Raw genomic sequence first — 22,206 nt, 5'->3', positions numbered from 1 at the left:
TCGACTACTTAAGATTTATGTCACCATTGGCTATCCATAGTTAAACCACAACTTTAAACCACAATTTAACTTAAACCTGATTCCAGAATACATGCCAATATGTACATAGATGTGTTATTTAGAATGTGTGCAATCAAAAAAAATTAATAAAGCACCAATTTTCAATTCAATGTTATGCAAGATGTACATGTAGATGGTTGTACTTAGTGAATGTGCCTTGTTTGTACATGTATGACATATTGTGATAATATTGCCTTAAGTTTGTATTCTATGGATTTTATATTTCCATACTATCTCTGACATTTATACTTCTGGCAATATTAACTGCCATAATTATTCTGGTGAATATTAATTGCCACTCATATGTATGAAATGTTGTTGCATGCATGAACTTCATGTTCTTTCTGAATTGAATAGATGATTCTCAAAGACTTCAAATTTTTATTGTAAATCGATTTTCATGTATTATGATGGAAAGCTCTATTTTTTGATATCTACAAATTCTTATTTTTCTTCTAAGTTTTATTCTTGAAGGGTAACAGAAGTTGTAAGTTCTGGGGTCCGTTGCAGAAAGAGTTGCGTTTAAAAAAAATCAATCGCAAGTCCAAAATGCGCGCCGTTGATTGGTTGGAAATCAAGTTGCGCATCATTTTTAGAGTTGCGTTTGATTGCAAATCTTTCTGCAACGGGCCCCACAAGATGGAAATAATGTGAGCAATCAAATTCTCTTGTCACTTACATGTTTTTGTTCAAAAATGAGAGGAAGGTGCTGCACCTTGGAATAGTATACTAGATAGATGGTGCATAATTCAAATTTTATCAATAGGATGATGCATATACTTATGTGCATGTCCGCACTAAAGGCCACCGCACACCTTACGACCCGACCGGTCGCCGACTGGCTTGCGACTGAGTGAGGGGAGATGAGTCGCAAGGCAGTCATAAGCCTCGACACCGCACACCTTGCGATCCGATCTGCGACTCACGCATGCGCTTTTTGCTTTTTGGCATAGCATCTGAGAAATTGCGCTTACTACTGCGTATGCGCGTTGTTTATCATAATACGCATTATGCAACTCTGCTGTCTGATTGGCTGGAGGTTGGATTGAGCTTGCGATCCAGTCATAAGGATTCGACATGTCAAATCCTTCCGATTTTCCTTGCGACTTGTCTCTGACCGGTCTGCGACGCTCAAGCTGACAAGAGCTGTGACGTCACATCTCCCCTCACCCAGTCGCAAGCCAGTCGGCGACCGGTCGGGTCGTAAGGTGTGCGGTGGCCTTAACAGCCTGGGGCACACACACTATACGATCCATTGTGACCTGATTTTCAAAGAAATTGTAATAACATTTGCTACAAACATTCTGACATAAAATGTTAACGATCTTAGTTCCGAAGAGAAGTATGATACTGAAAACTAATTCCCAGTCTATTTCGAGCCTTCCTGTAGTTCAATTAAAGCGCATTCAATTCCAAATCGTAATGACATTATCATCGGCTGCAACTTGAAGCCGATTTGGATTTTCCTCCGACCACAAGGCTTTCAACAAAGTAGAATTCTGATTTCGGTATATCTAGCGTTATGCCAAACTTCAAGTGAAATGTCACTTCTTGGAACTTTAACTTTAATGCAAAGTGCGATTTGTTGAAAAATCGCGCTGTATGTGTAATGTGCGCTGGTCTTAAAGGTAAATGCTAGTTTTGGTAACGATATCAAAATGAGTTCGTACAGAATCCAATGAAATGACCACCAAAGTGTCTGTTTATATAAATAAAACATGTGCCAAAGAGAAATCAGCAAATAAGCACAGGATTCGGCTCAATCGTCGGGCACGACATTCAAAGCAATGATTATACACTGTCTCACGTGCGCTTATCTGTGTTGGCATCTTCAGTGTGAAAGTTTTTCAGCGTAGATTTCAAGATTTCACAAAGTTCAGTTTATGTAACTGTTCCAGATATGGATCCTCGATGATATACTGACAATTAAGCCTGGTTTTACAGACCTTCTCATGAAATCAGTGTCTACTGCAACTACTGGAATTTCTCTTTAAGAATTCATAAGTCTTTACAGTGATTTCACTGCCTGTGTATATTTTTGTTTTTAGTGGATTTATCGCAATTACACATATATTTCAGATATTGATCGTAGAATGGGACCAAACAGCACGACAATTAGATGTAAAATCATTTTTTTTTCAATTCAGCCTTAGTTGGCTTGATTTGTTTCATTTTTAGTGGATTGATCGTAACTACGCGTGTATACATTTCAGATATTGATCGTAGAACTGAACCAAACAGCATGACAATCAAAGTTTAGACTGTCATTTTTTTTTCAAATTAAACCTTAGTTGGCTTAATTGGACTTTGGTACCTTGTCAGGCGTCTGCGCAGCATCTTTTAGCAGTAATCCCGCTTATTAACCATTGCCTACTGGAACCGAGCGATTCCTGTACAAAGCTTACGGGAAATAAAGAAATCAGTAGTCAATGGGTTAAGGCACTTTGCGTCTTTGCATAGCGGCTCTCCTGCATTCCCCCATTGTCTTGTCTGTGATGAAATGCAAGAATTCGGTGGATTCACAATACGGTGCGCCCTCTATGGGTTGCTGCGGACAGGCCGAAATTCGCAATGCCTCATGGGAAAAGTCGACATCTGTTGCACAGCCTAGTACCATGCAGGGATGCCAGTTTTCAGGCAAAAGCCTGAATTCAGGCTCTGGCAATTTATTTTCAGGCCATAGTTTTCGCATTTTTGTGTACAACATATTGTATTCTAGGTGATTCTCAGGCCCTCTGATCAATTCCAACTGGCATCCCTATAGTACTAAAGTGCAAGGCTCAACTGATTATGCTGTTTACTAGGGTCCAGGTGGGGGGAAATTTGCCCGCATATTCATGTGCGAAGTTTTGACCGTTTTGGGTGAATTCCTGCCATATGGTTTAAATTTTTGAAGCATCACAGTCACATTACAGTACATGAGCACATGAGCCTTTCACCTGCATGCAATGTCGGCCCAAAAGTTAGACAATTGGCCTGTTTGCCGCAACCGATAGATGGTGCACCATATTATGAATCCACCGATTGGTAATGAAAGGCTGCTTATGGGATTCCTGTCAGAAAGACGCACCTCTTGCCATTGACAAGGTACCTTCAGGTAATTGAACACTTTTTGCATAATATCTTATGAAGACTTGTTTCGAATTGGATGTTTGTACTGTGCCATGATATTTCCACTGTATTTAATGAAAATGTTCATAATTTATTAAATAAAATGTATAATCATGATCTAATCTCTACTTTGATTTAATGTAAATAAAATATTCACCTGATTAAAAATATCAAGAGATTAATTATATGCAGAAGTGTTACAGATTCTTATTGTGTATAAATCCCCGTTCTACAGAGAACGAGACCTCTGAAAGACTGCTGTAAGACCATGAAACTTGCTTGATCTTTCAAGGGTCTTTCAACAAACTTTCAAAGATTTCCAAGGTCTTTCACGATGGATTCCTGATGGTTCTTCCAATGGCCTTCGTGGTCCTCGTGAGTCCCAAAACTTTTTGAAACTGTTCAAAATGAGTCTTTCAGCAGTCTTAGGCCCCCATTCTTACTGGTCTTAAGAGTAGTCCTATATAGATCTTTCAATGGTCTTTCAGAGATCTTGTATGCAACAAGTGATCTTTCAGAATTCTTTCCATGGACTTTGCCTGGTCTTTCAATGATCTTTCAATGATCTCTCAAGAGTCTTATAGTGATCTCCACAAAAATCTTGACAGACTGCCGAAAGATCATTGAAAGACTATTAAGACCTTGAAAGTTCATCCAAAGATCGCTGAAAGACCACTGTAAGACCGTTGTAAGACAGTTTTGAAACTTAAAAGGTCATAACTTTCTTATTTTACATCCGATTTTGATTAAATTTTTGGTGTTTTGCTTGTTGCATTTTTCTCTTATTATTCAAATCAACTTTTTGCTGGGGTGGACTTGTCCTTTAGCTCTATCTAGGCCCGGGGGGGATCCTCGGAGGCCCCTGCCCCCTCAACGATTCACACAATATTTTTGCCGCGCGAAATTTTTTGACCGCGCCGCTCACTGACTTTTTACTTTCAAGTCTTGCGCAACTTTTGGAACCAAATTTGCATCACCCAGGTACGTGGTTCCGAAATTACGCAACATTATGTAAGTGCATGTCAGACCAAAAATTGCTCAAAAACGTGATTTTATGTACAAAGTCAATGCAAAATGTGTTTTCAACCAAAAATTAGAAATGTATGATAATTTTTAGTTTTGTTGCTTAAATGTATTTATTTTATGCTTTTTATAATCTCAGAAGAATCCTCAACAATTTTCATTGAAAAAACAATGAGAAAAAGGTAAAAAACAAGGAAATACATAAGTTGCAAAAAACAACATAATACATAAGAAAATGATTTGATATCACAATTTTGTTCATGCACACTTGCTAATAACACCACAAAGAGTTTCTATACCAAAAATTAGAACATTTGGAGCTTTATTTAGGGAGGTAGAAGAAAAAGTATGATTTTGCATACTAATTACGCATAAATTCACTTGATGGCAATCGGTATGAAATAAATTACTAATAATACACTTTTGTAGATTATGTCCCAGACAACCCACGTGCCAATTTTCGGTGCAATCGCACAGTCGACGGCCGAGAACTCAAGGGGGAGCCTAGAAGGCCCCCCCCCCCCGCCATATGAACTCCAAAAATACCCTGGCAGCAGAGATAGGGTTAAAGAATATGTGACATAAAAGAAATACATGTATTAATCTTTTCTCAGGTATTCTATAGTTTATGTACTTGCTTTATTCAACATTGATCTGAATATACATAAGAAAGATCTGTAATATACAATAATCAATTCAAAATGAAATATTACATCATTAATAAGTAAACCAAGGTGATAGCATTTGAAAATACATTACAATCGAAAGATGAGCAATATTATTGAATTCTTCAAGGGGAATTTCACCTTCACAATAAGTTTGTTTTAATAAAAGCAGAAAATTCGAGAAAAATCTGTGAAGGTTTGAAGGAAATCCGTCAAAGAATATGAACTTTATAGATTGCGAAGTTTGGATTTTGTGACGCCAGTCAAGCAGCTCTTCCATTTCTGAATTCCAATAAAAAATTTAAGGATTGTATTTTACGTGATATATGGTGGAGTTGTTCGCAAATGACATCACAAATTAGGCTTTATAAATTTGTAACTGTCATTCTTGATGGATTTTCATTAAAACTTCACCAATATTTTTCTCCATTTCATCTGCTTCCCCTTTAATAAATTATATAAGCATGTACACATAGCACAGATTATTGAGAGAAAGTTCAAGGTCTTATTTTTGGTGGAATACTGATTAATAATTTAATGGGTGGTCGTGATCAAGTTAATGATGATGATGGTGTTGATGATGATGAATTTTGGTGATTATGATAATGATGATGATGAGTTTTGATGATGATGACGGTGATAATGAAGATGGTTGTAATAAATTAACAATACAAAGCTGATAAAAAGGATAAAGCCAAAAGCAAGGGATTAAATAAAACTTGTGAACTGTTCTTACTCGCAGGACAAAATTATACATTCAATCAGATACATAAGCACATTCATCAAATATAACATACACTCAATTAACATCATCTATTCTTAAAATACACAAACATACAATGAATACAGATTAATGTCAAGGTACACACAAATCTATGAGTTAACACAGTATACACACAATACAAATATACACATTCAAGTAGTATTCATAAATTAATTATATATAAAAAAGATAGTTTCTCCAAAAATGCTTCTAACACTTGTCTCTTTACACAACAACATACTTCTGTTATTAACAGGAAAACAGAATTCATGATACAATTAGCACTTTTTTCAGTGCTATTTTTTAAGAGAAGGAAGTACGTTACACTTTCTAAGACAAGGTAGTATGTTACATTCCATGCCTCTAAATGTTTGGGGTTTTTTTTGCAATTTGTCCAAATTAAAAGCTGAGAGGAAAACATAACATGCCCAAAAAAACATTTTCTTGGACAAAAAGGGTAACAAATAAACATTGCTGAGAAACTAATAAACATGTAACAAACAGCATATTTTTCAAGCCAATAATCGCTTTAGCAAAATTTGCACAACACACATTTGAACAAAAATCGCAGCCAATGGCATGGGTAGGGTACGGTATTTTCATTGTCAAAATCAAAATTAAGACAAGTTCATGGATGTGGCCAATGACGATTGCTTACGCAAATCATGTACTCACACTTTAATTATATGCACCCATACGATGCTGCATAGTTCGTTGCAGCACTGTGCACTTTTTGCTGCACCACTTCACTTCTGCGGCAGTAGACTGAGATGCCAATGACGTCATGTTCTCTCACAAACAAAGGCTATGGCAAGGATTTTGAGGCAGTTACTCAGCCCCGAAATTATATTGGCAAGGCTAAAGTGATTTCGCCATAGAAAACAAACGTCGCCTCTTCGTCTGCGCAATTGATGTAAGGAAATGTGGAGAGATTAACAAATTCTTTCCTGCAGACTCAAAATGCTGAACCAATTTATAAAACAAATAATGCACAGATTGAGATTGGAAAGGTACATGTAATGAGCTAATGCAGGCATCTCGGTTATTACAAATAGAAAACAAACGTCGCCTCTTCGTCTCCGCAATTGATGTTAGGAAATGTGGAGAGATTAAGTTGATTAACATATTCTTTCCTTCAGATTCAAAATGCTGAACCAATTTATAAAACAAATAATGCACAGATTGAAATTGGAAAGGTAATGAGCTGATGCAGGCATCTCGGTTATTACAAATGAATATTTGGCGCAAGTGCCTCATGCTTCTCACACATAATAAAACTCTTGATGTGCTGCATGGCCACTCACACTCTCATACCTGTGCATTATTTGTATCTATCAAACCACTAAATGAAAAGTCCATAAATACTTTCAATCATCACACAAGCATTTTAAAATCTAACAGCTCAATCTTATCAATCAAATAATTATGATTTTGCAACTAAATTTGCATCAAACACTATTATAAATATACATTCAATAAAGACGTTTTTGTCACAATCGGCCGCGCAATCCTGTAGGCACCATCATACATACATGTACGATTGGTGACACACAAGGAAATTTTCGTCAAATCCACATTACTGACGTGAGAAGTCACCTATGCATCTCCCTACAGACAGTGAGATGGGCCTTGAATACAAGATATTCTTATCAAGTACTGCAATTTTCTTTGAATGAGTCACAAACCCTTTCAAATATTAAAATAAGCGAACTGCATGCCAATATTGCCATGCAAGGCCTCCTTACTCAAAACACAGCAGGCGGGACTACACAAGCCCCCCACGACTTGCATGAATCCACCCCATATCGGACTACACAGCCCCTTCCTACTTACACAATCCACTCTATATGGGACTACATGGGGCAGCCCAACACCCAACACAAGTCACTGCACGTGGGACTTAAATCAATGAAATCTAAGATGACAGCCTCTATCAACAATCAATCAATGGCTTCCAGCTCACATGGTCATCTGGGAATCGATGAAATTGACCCAGTTGTCGTGATCGCGGGAAGCCGCTTCCTGATCTGCGGATAGGTATACGACGCAGTCTCCTGCAACCTGCTCTATGATGCTCCGGCATTTGTTTATCGTGTCCGTGCCATTGACTTCAAGTGATGTGACAAGGCCTACACGAGGAGAGAGAAATATACGGAAGGAATGTTGAAGGAGAAAAATTAATATTTTCTTCACAATGGCTGTTCCCTACAACCAGTGGCGGATCCAGGGGGGGGGGGGTGGCACAGCCGGCCCTTGCCCACCCCCTCCTCCCCTTCGAGAGCCATAATAAATATTTGTGATGTAAATTAATATACCGTTTTACTGAAGTTCGCCCCCCCCCCCCTTTTTTTTTAAGTAAGGACCTTTTTGGGTGTCAAATTTTCTGCTGACGAAATGACCTTCAATTTTTTTGTGAATTTTTTTCTTTCTTTTTGCTTGTCAAATTTCCATTGGGAAAATGTGCCTTCTCCCCCCCCCTCTTTGGAAAATCCTGGATCCACCCCTGCCTACAACTACTTCTGCCAAACGACAATTTTGATAAAACCTAGTGGCAATTTCAGGAGCAGGAGGAATTATGGGTTGTTTTGAGTTCTAAGTGAATCATTCTGTGCCATTGTACACTTTTCTCCAAGGCTGTTTTGTAGTGATGTTTTAGATATGGAATAAAAAATGTACAACAAAGTCTGGTCACTCCACTAGTATGATATTGTTGCATTATGTACAGATGCGGCCAAGTTTAGTATTTGCAAATCGCAGATACTCCGCTAGACCCCTGGGCTCACAGCACCAACTCACGGCTAGAAGCGAAGAATCCAATAATAATAATATAGGATTTGTATAGCGCACATATCCACCTTTTTAGGTGCTCAAGGCGCTCCTATATTACCCCGGCTAGGCAAGTCTACCAATACTGGTGCACACAGCTTTTTGAGGAATTACTTCCTGCCAGTAACTATTTACCTCACCTGGGTCAAGTCCAGCAAAGTGTGGATATATTACAATACTTGTAAACAAACATGACAGTGCGAATGCAACAATATTGTAACACTCCGGAATGATAAAATATAACCGAGAAGTCTTGCATAGAAGTTTACTTTCATAGTTCCACTTGATGATGATATTATGAATTTTTTTAGGATGTAGTTCTTAAACTGGTTACTTGTCAGTCTCTGTGAATTTTTAATGCATTTCTTTATTCCATGGGTTGACCAATCTGCAGGAAATTGCACCGGTGGGTGGTCGATTTGACTCGACCTTAGTGGCTGGCGACCTCTCTCACTATCTGTGACCAACCAGCCCAGAACCAACAATATATCACCACAGAAGCTTCTCTGTGAAAACCCCAAATAGAAATTTGGTCTTCAAAATGAAGAAATTCTAAATATTGCTTATCTGAGAGAGTAATTTCATCTTCTTCACAATGTCAAACTTTGAAGCTGTAAAGGTAAATAAAAGACGAGGTATAATAGTTTCTTTGACACTGTTTTTCCCTAACTGCTTGGGAAGTTCATCAAGATTGCACCGTGAGCACATCTCATGCTTGAGTGAATCCTTGGTTTTCCTTTTTTTTCTAGCATTTGAGGCTTTTTGGGACACCATTTTTCCTTCATATTTTTTTTAAAATCTCGTCTTAATGTTTCATGATTATATTTGTGGAGCGTTATGGCCCAGTGTAATAGTCTCCGGACTTTGAAACAGAGGGTCGTGGGTTCGAATCCCAACCATGGCATAATTTCCTTCAGCAAGAAATTGATCCACAATGTGCTGCACTCAACCCAGGTGAGTTAAATACCTGGCAGGAATTTATTCCTTGAAACGCAGCACGCGTAACAGCTGCACTGCTAAAGCCAGGGTAATTATACTGCATATACTGTAGAGCACTTTATAGAGACTTCTGCCAAAGTAAATATTAAGTGCTATATAAGCAAGTATAATTATTATTTGTATATTTATGTTCTATTGTATGATTTTTGTATGTTTATACATGTATATATTATCGAAAAATGTGAGCACTTTCACTCTCCCTCAAGTCGAAACTGAAACTCAACCCCAAACTTCAATCGCAGTTTTCTCCTTTATATTCGTTAAAGCTCTCACCAAATTTCTTCTACATTCAATCAAGTACATGTACTTAAGTGAGCTACTGCTGATCAATTTTGACAATATACCATTTTAAAGCTTAGCAGAGCTGCGAACCTGAACAAGAACATTTCAGTATTTTTAAAGCTGAAAATCAGTATTTTGGCAAGGAAATCAGTATTTTCAAAGAAATACCATAGGACAACACATAAAACTGAAACTTGAGAAATCAGTATTTTGCATGAAACCATCAGTATTCTTCTCATTTTTCTAAATATTGAAAACTAAATTTTACTAAATACTGAAAATCTGTACTACTTGGCAGCTCTGGCTTAGGATGCGCTCTGTCAGCTCAATGAAATCTCAAAATTCATTTTGGCGACTTATTCTTGGTTTTGTGGTGTCTGGTCACATTTATTTGATTACCTTTCTTCGTAGCTTCCTTATGCACAGGGTTTCCCCCGAACATCCTCGTCACATCTTGCTCATTCAATTTAGTTTGTCTAGTGTTCAGCAGCACACAGTCACTCTAACAATAGAGAACAGACAGAGGAAAAACAAATCTTGTAACAAAACGAGTTATAACACGGGTGTGAGTGGTCACAAATAAAAAGACCTGAAAAAAAAGCTGAAGAGTGTTGAAAAAGTCTGAAATAGAAAGAGCTCCCATACTTTTTTGTACAGAGGAATAAGCTGAAATTAAGCTGAAAATCAAAACAAAAAAATTGTGAAATCAGATAAAAATCTGAACTCTCACATCCCTGTTATAATCAGACCTGCCAACATTTTACAACCAAAAAAGTATTCTTATAAGGGAAAAAACAAGATTTTTTTGACAAAAAAAAAGTTATTTCTAAAAATTTGTCTTAACGTGACGATCGCCAGCCTGTTGTAGTGAGATCGGCGGAAAAACGTGTGAAATTACTCTACTTGAAAACTTGATAATTCACCCTTTTAAGCATGTGCTCGTAGGCAAGAATTTACTTGTTCTTTTCATGCAACGAGTTACCGGCCCGACAGTGATTTTTACCAGTTTGGGAATGTCAGACCGGCACTAGCATCACGCGCTATGTATAAATAAATACTCCATGATCATAAATTTAAAAAAAAAAGTATTGGTGCATTTATAGCAAAAAAGAGGAACAAATACTCAAAAAAGGGAACGGTTGGCATGTCTGTTATAATGCAGGGTTCGCACAGAAATTTGAAAACGGAATTCCACAACTCTTCCATGACTAAATTGCTGCTTTCCATGACTTCCCGTGACATCCCAGGAGTTATGTATAATTTGAGATGTCACCAAACTGGAAAAAAAGGAAATCATGAACACCAATAATATGGACCTTTGTAATGCGCCGGGTATCCATCATGGAAAGATGGTAATGGCACAGAAAACAGGAGAAAATCAATGGAAATTGGAAAGAATTATATTTACTTGAAAGCTTGCATAAATAACCAGGTTTCTCATGATTTTTTAAGGTGGTAATACAAAAAAATAGCAGGAATGGCCCAGCATACTAAATTGATTGATCCCCCATGAATTATGAGATTGCGGTACAGCAGTTATGGGAGATAAAAGGGAACAAACAGTGTCGAATGGGGGAGGTCATAAAGATCAAGATTGCACAGTTATTAACACTGAATTTTCCACCTATCATTCCCTTTCAACTCACAAGCTTACAAATCTATAAATCTGTCAAATGGAGGTCAGTACAATTTCTTCTTTCAACTGAGATAGGGTGGTCAAAGGGGGGGGGGGGTGGGAGGTTGAGGGGGTTCTTTAAGACTTTAATTGGCAGTAAGATATCATGCTAAATTACAACTATCATTGACTTGTCAAATCTCCCAGCGTTATAGATCAGTCTAATGACGACACATTTACTTTTTCTTTTAACTGATATTGACCAAGTATGGAAGGTGGAGGGGCTGGGCAAGAGGAATAGCTGAAATGAACTTTGTATTTGACTTACAGATTTGTGAACCTCTCTTATGATGGCTCTAATCCTTTCGTCAGAATGCTCGTTCCTAAACACCAACATCAGACACGTCTGTATCAAAGAATACATGAAAATAAAGACATTAGGTTCTTAAGTGGTTGACATATATCACACAGTCAATAAATGAAAGTTTCAAATGCATTTGAAATTTCGGATCCCTAGCATTAAATGATATTTGATGAATAATAATTTAATAACTAGAGATGCTCGGCCGAGCACATGTATCCCCCAACCCATCGAGTCATCCGTAATTGCAATATAGAGAACTCACACAGAAATTTGACAATAAATACAATTATCATGGCAACAATAACCCTAGCATGCAGGTCCCCCAAGCCCATCTACCATCCAAGTTTGGTTGAAAAGTGACTAAAGGTTGCGGAGAAACGTTAACCTGAAAATGACCTTTGACCTTTCCATGTGACCTACGACTGCAGCATAACATGCAGGTCCCCCAAGTCTATCTACCACCCAAGTTTGGTTGAAAAGTGATTTACGGTTGCAGAGTTATGTGTCATAAGGTTTGTGACGGACGGACGGATGACATTTGGATCCCCAAGTCTCACCTTCACCTCTGGTGGGCGAGACAAAAACTATTGTTTCCATGAAGAAAAGAATGAAGAAGAAATGCAGCTGGTAGAGTGCTCACAAGGACATCTGTTTATTTTCACAAAAACTCTTGTTACCATAGCAACGATTACTCCGCCCACACCAAAATCAATAGGCGGCTTCGCTATACCATACTCAACCGTTATGCCAAATTTGAAATTGATCGGAGAAGAAATGCAGCTGATAGAGCGCTCACAAGGAAATCTCTGCGGCAACACATACATTTTTTTAGAGTGCAGAAACTATTCCCCAAAGTATATTCTACTGTGCTTTATGGGACTCCTAAAATGCTTGTTATGAGATGTTTTGAGCTTTGATTTAAAGTTTGCAGATGGTGTTTTCCTAACTTCCAGGGGCAAGATATTCCAGAGTTTGAAGGATGGGATCTGTAAAAGCAGAGGATCCGTTGAACTACGGAAATTGCGACCATGATTACTGGTTTTATACCTAAATAATTCTGTAATCTAGCCAGGAGCTTGATCAAGAACTGCTTTGTATACAATAAGCAAGACTTTGAATGCTATTCTCTATTCTATGTATGTGTAATCAAAATTCATTCATAAAATGCATTGATTAGTTTTTGACATCTTACTAGAAACCGCATAAGCAATTCAGAGGTTATCTGTGATTTTTTTTTAAAGAATAGATGTATATGTCGTACAACAGAAACTGTCAGAGGATGAAGCAACCCCCCCCCCTTCCCCAAACAAAAATAATACAATAAAGATCAGGAAGATGCTAAAAAATAAGCAAAAAATAGAGTAAGATCTAAAGATAAATGAAAGTAGTTGCAGAAAACACTGATTACATGAGAAAGTGTGTGAAACCAAGCTTAATTGTCACTACATCATCGAGGATCTAGATCTGGTACATTTACATAAACTGAACTTTGTGAAATCTTGAAATCTATGCTGAAAAATGTTCACACTAAAGATCACCAACGCAGATAAGCGCACGTGGGACAGTGTATTGTTATTGCTATGAATGTCGACCCAACGCTTGACCCGAATCCCGTGCATATTTGCTTACTTCTCAGCAATTACACAATTTCTTCCAGAATCCTTTGGCACATATTTTTTATTTATACAGACACTTTGGTGGTCATTTCATTGGATTCTGTACGAACTCATTTTGAAATCTTTACCACCACTGGAATTTATCTTTAAGCCCAGTTTATGGTAGTGATTGAAATACATATTTACCAGATCTCCCACACGTCTTCTTGTTCCGTGTGTAATGGGGACAACGCTCTTCTCAGGGTTTAACGATGCTCCCACGGCAACTAGTTCTTCGGACTTGGGTAACGGTAAGAACTCCTCCACATTCAAATCCTGTGAAAATGAATATAATGATAATAATAATTCATAATAATGAATATTTAGAGGTACTAAACAATCAGTACCATAACATTGTGCAATACATGACATAATAATAATAATAGCTGGATTTATAAAGCACTTTTTGCCACAGGATACAAAGCGCTGCTATTATTACCCCGGCTTTAGCTCGAACTAAAAGCCGGGGTGAACAACTTGTGAACAACTCTCCCCATTACTTGAGTATACATTTCACTTAAATTGCCTCTTTTATCACATCTATCAGTAGATCATGTGTTCTTTCTATAGGAGGGCATGTAATAAAGATTTTTAAAGAATACATCATGGATAAAGAGTTTGCATCACAAGAAAAGCAGAAAGAGACATTTTAAGGGTATTTCATAGTCCATCAAAGGGAAAGTTGTTCACATGTGACATCACACATCCTTGTTGCATTGCCAACAGAGGATCTCCATAGCAGTAGTGATTGCCATATTCAAATGCTCATAACTTTCTCATTATTTGTCCGATTTTTCTCAAACTTTCTTTGTTCTTATTCTTTGATTTTTCTGTTTCGACACAAGCCTTCTCATTCCAAAGGTTTCATTCCCCCTTAATTAAAAATAAATTATTGCCAATTTGAAGATTAATCCTGAACACATCATCAACATCGATAAGCTGGATGGAGCTCGTTGTGCACTGCCTCACGTACGACCTTGGGGAAGAGGAAAAAGGAAAAAAGGAAAAAGTACACAATTAACAGCACATGGGGCTGTACCAACGTGTAAAGTACTCCACGTGCGATGCATGCACATGCAATAGAAAAAAAAGTGTGTAACTTTCTGCTCGCACTTGACCTTTTGGGGCACTATTTTTGTTCCCAAATGAGTGCACTGTAGCTATATCCATCTATTGATATCAATGGATCACATAGGACCTTGGGGGTTACATGAAAGGACGTTTTATCCGACAAGTGAAGGGTAAATTGTGATTTTTTTTACCCGACTGCTATTAAGGAAGCATGAATGCTTGTAAGAAAGCAGGAAGAGGAGCGACGGTTTTAAGGTCCTCTCCGAGGGATGTGGCAATAAGGATTAATGCCTTACCAAAGGGCACTAGTGCACCTAGCGCGAATCGATCCCGGGTCACCCGTATCCGAAACCCCTGCTCTATCAACTGAGCTGTTGTGTCTCCCCAAGTCCCATTTTGTCCGACAGTTACCATAGTAACGGTGCTTCTTAGCCAACCAACATCAAGGAAAGTTGTCAGACCTGACAACTTGTCGGACAAAACGTTGATGAAACGTTCCCCAGATGTGTCAGGCTTACCTCTGGCAAGAGGGACCAGTTTTCTTCCCCAGGGACTGGTGTGTAATCGTGTATATTACTCCATGTGTTACTGAAAGCCTTCAGTCCAGCAGCCTTGAATTGGTCTAAGAAAGGAGAACAGTCAAGTATTTAGAGACAGTGTGTCAGTGATTTTATATTGAAAAAAAAATGCCATTTGTTTCCGAAAACATGTTATTCTGTTAAACTTGATCTACGTGTCAAATAGAATTTCTGTTTTTTCAAAGAAAATGCTCACAGCAAGAAAAATATGGATTTATTCATGCAAAGGTAAATCCACTGAATTTTCTTACGAAAAGTCAGAAAGTCAGAAACCAAAATGGATATTCTCTTTTGATTTACCAGTGAAACGGAATATCAAAGTTCATATTACAGTATTTATATATAAAGAATTACATAAAGCTCTGCCAAATTTGTTATGCCCTGCCATCACTGATTCCATCATACAAAGTAATTTTGAGTCAGGTTTCTTGTTTTTATTGACAAATTAAACAACTGTCAGGTGTAATTTCAATGGCATACATGCAGCTATTCACAATTTGTAACTGCAAAAATATATTATTAATATTTGTCATGAAGAGCAAGATTGAAAACCATGCCATTGCATCAGTTCAGCAAAGAGCCTTAACCTATTGCTTTTATACACAACAAAATTAAGTTTTGAGACAATTTTTCACCAATGCAATTTTTTATTTGAACACTGGCCAACGCAGTAATCCATTTACATTTTGCTGCTACTACTCACCGTACAGCTCTGGGTAGTAGAACTGGAAGCAGCCAAACTTCATTTTTATTGACGACTCTATGATAGGCTTGGAATCGCAGTGCAAAAGCGTTTCTATTGATTTGCAATCTCTCGTCCTGAACTGCTGGCAGGCGATCACACATTTCATCGAGCTGCAGTTCCTCAGGAAAATACTGTTAATGAGAGGTAAGCCAGAAAACATGAGTGACAGATCATACGGATACTAATCATAAAAATAAAGAGAAATATTCTTCTTCTTCTCCTTGTCTTATCCCCTCCTCTTCTCCTCTTCCTCCCTCCTTCCTTCCTTCCTTTGTCCTTCATCCTCTTCTTCTTCCTCATCCTCTTTTTCTTTCTCCTCCTTCTTCTCTTATTTTTTTGTTGGCCTCTTCCTCTTCTTCTCCTTCTCCTCGTCCTCCACCTCATTCTTCTTCCTAGTCTCCTTCCTCTTCCCCTTCTTCTCCTCCTCCTCCTTCACCATTTTGTTCTTCTCCTCTCCACCCTCCTCCTTCTCCTTCTCCCCCTCGTTCTTCTACCCCTACTTCTCCTTCTCTCCATCCTCCTCCTTCTCCCTTCCTTCTTCTCCCCTAGTTCTCCTTCTCCTCTCCATCCTCTTCTTTCTCCCTTCCTTCTTCTCCCCCTCCTTCTCCTCCTCCCTTCTCTTCTGCCTCATCTTCTTCAGGGTGTGGTCGTTGCATACACCAATCAAATGTATGAAGTAATTGTACTCGAGGGAGGGAGAATTTCCTGCATGCAAGTTTGGGCTTATCCAGGGTGCTACATAAGCACTTGCCCGATTGCCCAGGGCAAGTAAAAGTTAAAGTCAAGCAAGTTTTTTAAGTAAAGATCAAAACTACTTGCCCGAATTGGGCAAGCAAATTCTCACAGTAGAATGACCAAATTAGAGTCCATATATGATATTGACCCTAATTTTGGTCCTGGCAGGCAAAGATGAAAATGAAATGCAATGACAAGGTAGATCAGTTCATGTCAAAAGAGAGAAAAAGGTCACTGGTGTAAACCGCAAAACTTTCCTTTGAAGAGGTAAAACTTTTTTTTCAAGGAATTTTTGGGGCAAGTGAAATAGATTTTGGGAGAAGCATATTCCAATTTTTTAAAAATTTACTTGCCCAACCGGGCAAGTGCTTCTAAAAAGTTATGTAGCACCCTGTCAGGGTACAGGGTGTAGCCAGGGCGAGGGTAAAGGAGGGATATTACTATCCATCATCATAGGTAGAGATCAAAATCAAGTTTAAAATACAAACCTTCCTTTGTTTGGTCCTACAAATAGCCTGCAGTTCGTGCAATCATCCACGGTGATCGTTGCCATGTGATCAAACAGATATATGGTACAATCCTAAGACCAAAGACAAAAATGTTATACGGTTAGAGTCATACCGGGGGGGGGGGGGGGGGGCACTTCCATTTACGAGTTGATACCATGCGTGACCATGGGGTCTCGAAAAGCACCCAAAACAAGTATTTTCCATATTCTGAAAATGCACCCCTTAACAAGTATTGGCGTGTAAAACCCTACCCTTAACAGGTATTGGAAAAGCCCTTGTCAAGGATTCCTTGAATTGAACCCCTAAACATGTACAGCTTTATTTTAATTATGTCACAGCTAGACGTTGGTCGTTGCGTTTAATCTCTCCATATGGGTTTAGTACGGCCCCACCTAGCGCAAATCGGACTTTAAACACGTAGTATTGTCTGTTGGGGCAAACCAGGGGGAAAAAGAACATCCTTATTTTAGTCTTTTTTTATACCCTCGCAAATTTTTTACCCTACACACGTAGCCTTCCTGGCGAAATAGATACCCATTTTCATTATTTTAGTGCTTTTTACACCCTTATTACGTTACGTGTGTAAAGACATCCTCTTTACGTTTTGGGGGTCGCGCATGGTATCCACTCGTCAATGTAAGTGCCCCCCTCCAAGTCATATGAGGATGTGTTGCTGCTTTGGGTAAGTTTAATAACTCTGTCATGTAGAATTAATAAATATATTGCAAAGCAGGACCCTACAAACAGGATTCCCATAGCTCTTTTCTTTTTTTGGGGGGGGAGCATTTTGGCGGACAAGATATTTTTTCCTATATATATTTTCATTGTAGATGTTTATTGGAGATGTTTACCAATGCAACATGTACCTCCAAGAAGATAAATGAGCATTGTTTGAAAAAAATATATTTAAATGGGATGACGATACATTCCCACACATTATTAGTCTTCTGTAAACCTAACCCTATGGAGTGCAGTCTCCATTAAAAGTACAGCTGGCAAAATCCATATCATGCACCCCTTACAGGTTCAAATTTAACAAGTTTCCAATTGAATCTCACTGCAGTCACATTGCAGGCCAGCGCACACATTGCTCAAGCTCAGCAGCACGTTGCATGTCATGTTGCTTCTTCTTTTGCATGTATGTGGTCTATGTAGCAGAAGCGCAGCAAATTGGCCTTGACGTCATTGTTAAGAACAAATCCGATGGGCTGAAATGAGCAAAATCACAGCAAAATTGTGGATTTGTATAAATGCCAAATGTCTGAGAGTTGGTCTGCGATCCTATTGCAACAAAGCAGCTCGCATTCGCAGCGCTTTGTAGGTTGGCGCTCTTTCTGTGATGTTGTTGCCATCGGTCCAAACATTGTCATTGGAGCAATCGCGTCGCATTGTGTGCTCTGGAACTTACAGACTGTACTACACTCAAATACCAATGGGCAATTCCATAAAATGACCAACCATTTTTTTACGTCCGACCCCCATTTTTCTCAAGTATCACGTCACTTCATAAACTGACCAAGTCATTGTCCCTTGAGAACATCACAGACTGTCAAGAGAACAAGAAATCAGAGACAGAAAATTTCATGAAGGTCCCATGTAGAAGGGGTTGGACGTACATATTTTACAGAATTGCCCCAATGACACTTACCTCACAATTCTTGATGATGAATCTCTGGCCATTTATCTTCCCCGGAACCTTGCCGACCTCCTCGCCCTTCAGGTCAGCGAAGGTGAAGTCCTTGATGTCGAGTTTTTCTCTCTTTTCCCTGCAAAATAGAGGACAGGACATACAACTGTAACAGCAGAGAAGGGCAGAAGCAACGCATGCGAATATGGATGTTTGAATATTGAATAAGGAAGAATCAAATTTAAATACCGGTATACAAAACATGTATGATTGCAGAACAATGAGAAGATAGAGAGATGAGTAGAAATGGAGCGTGGTAATTAATAGAGACAGAGAGGGAGAAAAGAAGAAGAGAAGAAAAGAAGAAGAAAAAGAAGGATGAGGAGAAGAAGAAGGAGGAGGAGGAGGCAAAAAAGAAGGAAAGGAAGAAGAGGAAGAAGAGGGAGGAGGAGAAGAGGGAGAAGGAGAAAAGAACGAGAAGAAAAGAACAAGATGAACAAAGAGAAAGAGAAGATATCAAGAGGAAGAGTAATCAAGAGACCAATAGAGGCAGACAGAGATGTTGAAAGATACATGTAGCAACAGAAACCGTGATATTGTAAAGGAGAAAGAAAAAGAGGAAAATATACATTCAGGAATAATAGGGAAAACGATGGGAAAGTCATTCAAGTGAAGAGGAAAAGAGAGTAAATAAAGAAAAAAAATAGAAAAGAACCGAGAGAAGGGGAAGGTAAAGAATAAATGGTGTTATTGTCAGAAAGTAGAGAAAGAGAGAGAAAAGGAGAGCGAAGCAATATTATCAAAGTGGGAAAATAGGAAAAAAAAACAATGGGAATACATTTTTAGTATATTGGTGCAGTCTGCATGTATTATCAAACTAGAACACATGCAGTTTGATATTGTAGAAGGTTCTCAAAAATTCACAATGGATGACAAAAAACAAGGCAAAAATGATGACATAAATGTGACTGAGACTTAAAAATCTTCACAGATACATGTGCCTTGTACAATTTTAAGATCTCAGAATGGTGCAGCAATCATTAAAGGACAAGTCAACCCCAAAAAAAGTTGATTTGAATAAAAAGAGAAAAATTTAACAAGCATAACACTGAAAATTTTATCAAAATCTGATGTAAAATAAGAAAGTTGTGAAATTTCAAAGTTTCGCTTATTTTTAAAAAAATAGTTATATGAACGAGCCAGTTACATCCAAATGAGAGAGTCGATGATGTCACTCACTCACTATTTCTTTTGTTTTTTAGTGTTTGAATTATGAAATATTTTGGATTTTCTCGTCATTGTCATGTGAAATGAAGTTTCATTCCACCCTGAACACATGGAATTCCATTATTTTAACATTTTGTGCTTCAGGCAAGGAGATCCTAATCGTCAAATTCGTAAAAATTGAAATATTGTATAATTCAAACAATAAAAAACAAAAGAAATAGTGAGTGAGTGACATCATCGACTCTCTCATTTGGATGTAACTGGCTCGTTCATATAACTATTTTGTTAAAAATAAGCGAAACTTTGAAATGTCAGAACTTTCTTATTTTACATCCGATTTTGATGAAATTTTCAGCATTGTGCTAGTTTGATTTTTCTCTTTTCATTCAAATCAACATTTTTCCGGGGTGAACTTGACCTTTAAAGTAAAAAAAAAATGTGGATCAAGGATGTGCCCGGAAAGCAGTAGATGGCAGGTTCGAATCCCACTGGTTCCAATTTTTTCTGACTTATGATTTTCATTAAAGATCAAGCATGCGATCTTAATACATAGGAGTAATGCCGAAAATTTGTTTACAAATGATGTGGATCAATTAATGATGTGATACCAAGATACATGTAATTGTTCCCTATCACTGCTCTGTACACACACAAGCAGTGTCCTGTTAATTATTTATTATCAACTTTCAAATGGAATAATATCACCATTAATGTACGTGAGGCAACATCGTTAGAACTGTTTCAATCCCTCCTGAAAACCCACCTCTTTTAATTATTTCACTTTCCTATATTTCGCTTCCACTGTGTTCTGTATAATATTATACCCCTCAGTTAATTTACATTATCATATTGTGTTCAGAATTTTTTTTATAAGTCGGATTGTGTTCTTAGTTATTAGGATTATTTGAATTTACATACATGATTATCGACCCGTTTATTTATGTTGTATTCGCTGATTATCTATTTATTTGTAGGCATAACTGATTTTTCGCAATGGTGGTTTCACTTTCAATTTCTTTGTTGTTCTTTTACTGAGATATCTTGTATTTATATTCTTTTTTTCCTTCTTTCTTAGCGCTTTGAAACTTTCGTATGAAGCGCTTTATAAATTATATTTATGAGTGTTGTACTCAACCCAGGTGAGGTGAATGGGTACCCGGTAGGAAGAAATTCCTTGAATGCTTTGAGCACCTAGGCAGCCCAGCTAAGCAGGGGCCCCCTGGGAGAACAGTTTTCAGAACTGAAGTGGCTTCCCTGATGGGTAAATAAGCCTATACGGTACCTATATTATCATTATCCCTTCCTCTGTTTTCTTTCTATTTTTTCAATCTTTGTTTGTTTCTTCCCTCTCTTTTTTCATTTTTTTTGTTACTTTGAAATTTTCCTTTTTTCTTTGTCTTTCCTATGTCTGTCCTCTAAAAAATATTTTTCTCTTTTATTCTTCTTTTTTTTCTTTCTTTTTTTCTCGAGTCCATCCATCCTATATTTATCTCTTCTTTCTTTTTGCCCTTTCTTTCCTTCATTATTTGTTTCTTTATTCTTTCTTCCATCCATCCTTTATTTACCCTTTGTTTTTTACTTCTTTCAGCCTTTTCTCTTTTTTCTGTCTTTCGTTCTTTCTTTCTTTTTTTCCTCTTGGCGTTCAATCTATAATTTTACCTTTCCTTTTTTTCTTTCACCACCAGTGGGGACAACCCCTTCCACACCCCCCCTCGAGCACTCTGCGCCCTCGCCTCGGGCTTTCACTTGGCCTCAGCTTCACCCCCTCGGCCTCAACTCTCACTCCAAATCCTCTTCTCAGTCAAATGTTGGCAGCCCTACCATTCTTCGTAATCGCCCCAATCGGCTTTGTGAAACAGTTGAGCGATATCTCGTTCTTACGAAGAGCAGTTCTCCCAAAAACCATTTCTTTTTCGTGAAAGTTGAAACAGGGCCGGGCTACGCCCTGCCCTGGCCCTGGCTGGCCTAGCTGGCCTGGGGCAGGCTGGGCCAGATCAGAGCAGTGCAGGGCCGCCAAGGCAAGGCAAGGATCTCTCTCATTTTCTCAGTCTCCGCCGGCTGCATCTGCTTGTAATGAGATATTCACCACGAAATCAACTCCATTCACATCAAACTCACCAACTAAATTGAGGGGCAGGTTCCTCTTGCTCAGCCAGTTTTCCATCACCACCAGAAAAACAACATCCCATGGTGAAATCAAGAGGTAATTTCTGTCAAAATTTGTCTCTTCGGACGGTAGGATGGGGTAGCGTCTCGTTGCAAGGTTGCAATTTGTTGGTCTATTCCATTATGTCAGAGGGTATCATGTAAGGATAATAAAAAAAAACATTATTTCAAATTGGAATATCAAG

General features: G+C 38.2%; 1 protein-coding gene across 1 annotated transcript; it reads right to left on the bottom strand.

Annotated features, from left to right (window-relative positions):
- Positions 1 to 6,744: 6,744 nt before the first annotated feature.
- Positions 6,745 to 22,129, bottom strand: LOC121417297 (protein XRP2-like). Its single transcript, XM_041610952.1, has 9 exons — positions 21,974 to 22,129; positions 18,650 to 18,767; positions 16,981 to 17,072; positions 15,716 to 15,888; positions 14,953 to 15,056; positions 13,511 to 13,639; positions 11,673 to 11,750; positions 10,129 to 10,231; positions 6,745 to 7,751 (listed from the first exon to the last, which is right to left on the bottom strand). The coding sequence occupies exons 1-9, from the start codon at positions 22,042 to 22,044 to the stop codon at positions 7,582 to 7,584; spliced, it is 1,038 nt and encodes a 345-aa protein (XP_041466886.1). The 5' UTR covers positions 22,045 to 22,129; the 3' UTR covers positions 6,745 to 7,581.
- Positions 22,130 to 22,206: the final 77 nt, after the last annotated feature.

Source organism: Lytechinus variegatus, chromosome 6 (genome assembly GCF_018143015.1).
Source record: "Lytechinus variegatus isolate NC3 chromosome 6, Lvar_3.0, whole genome shotgun sequence".
Classification (NCBI taxonomy): domain Eukaryota; kingdom Metazoa; phylum Echinodermata; class Echinoidea; order Temnopleuroida; family Toxopneustidae; genus Lytechinus; species Lytechinus variegatus.
The sequence above is the reverse complement of the archived record's forward strand: the minus strand, read 5'-3'. Positions and strand labels throughout refer to the sequence as shown.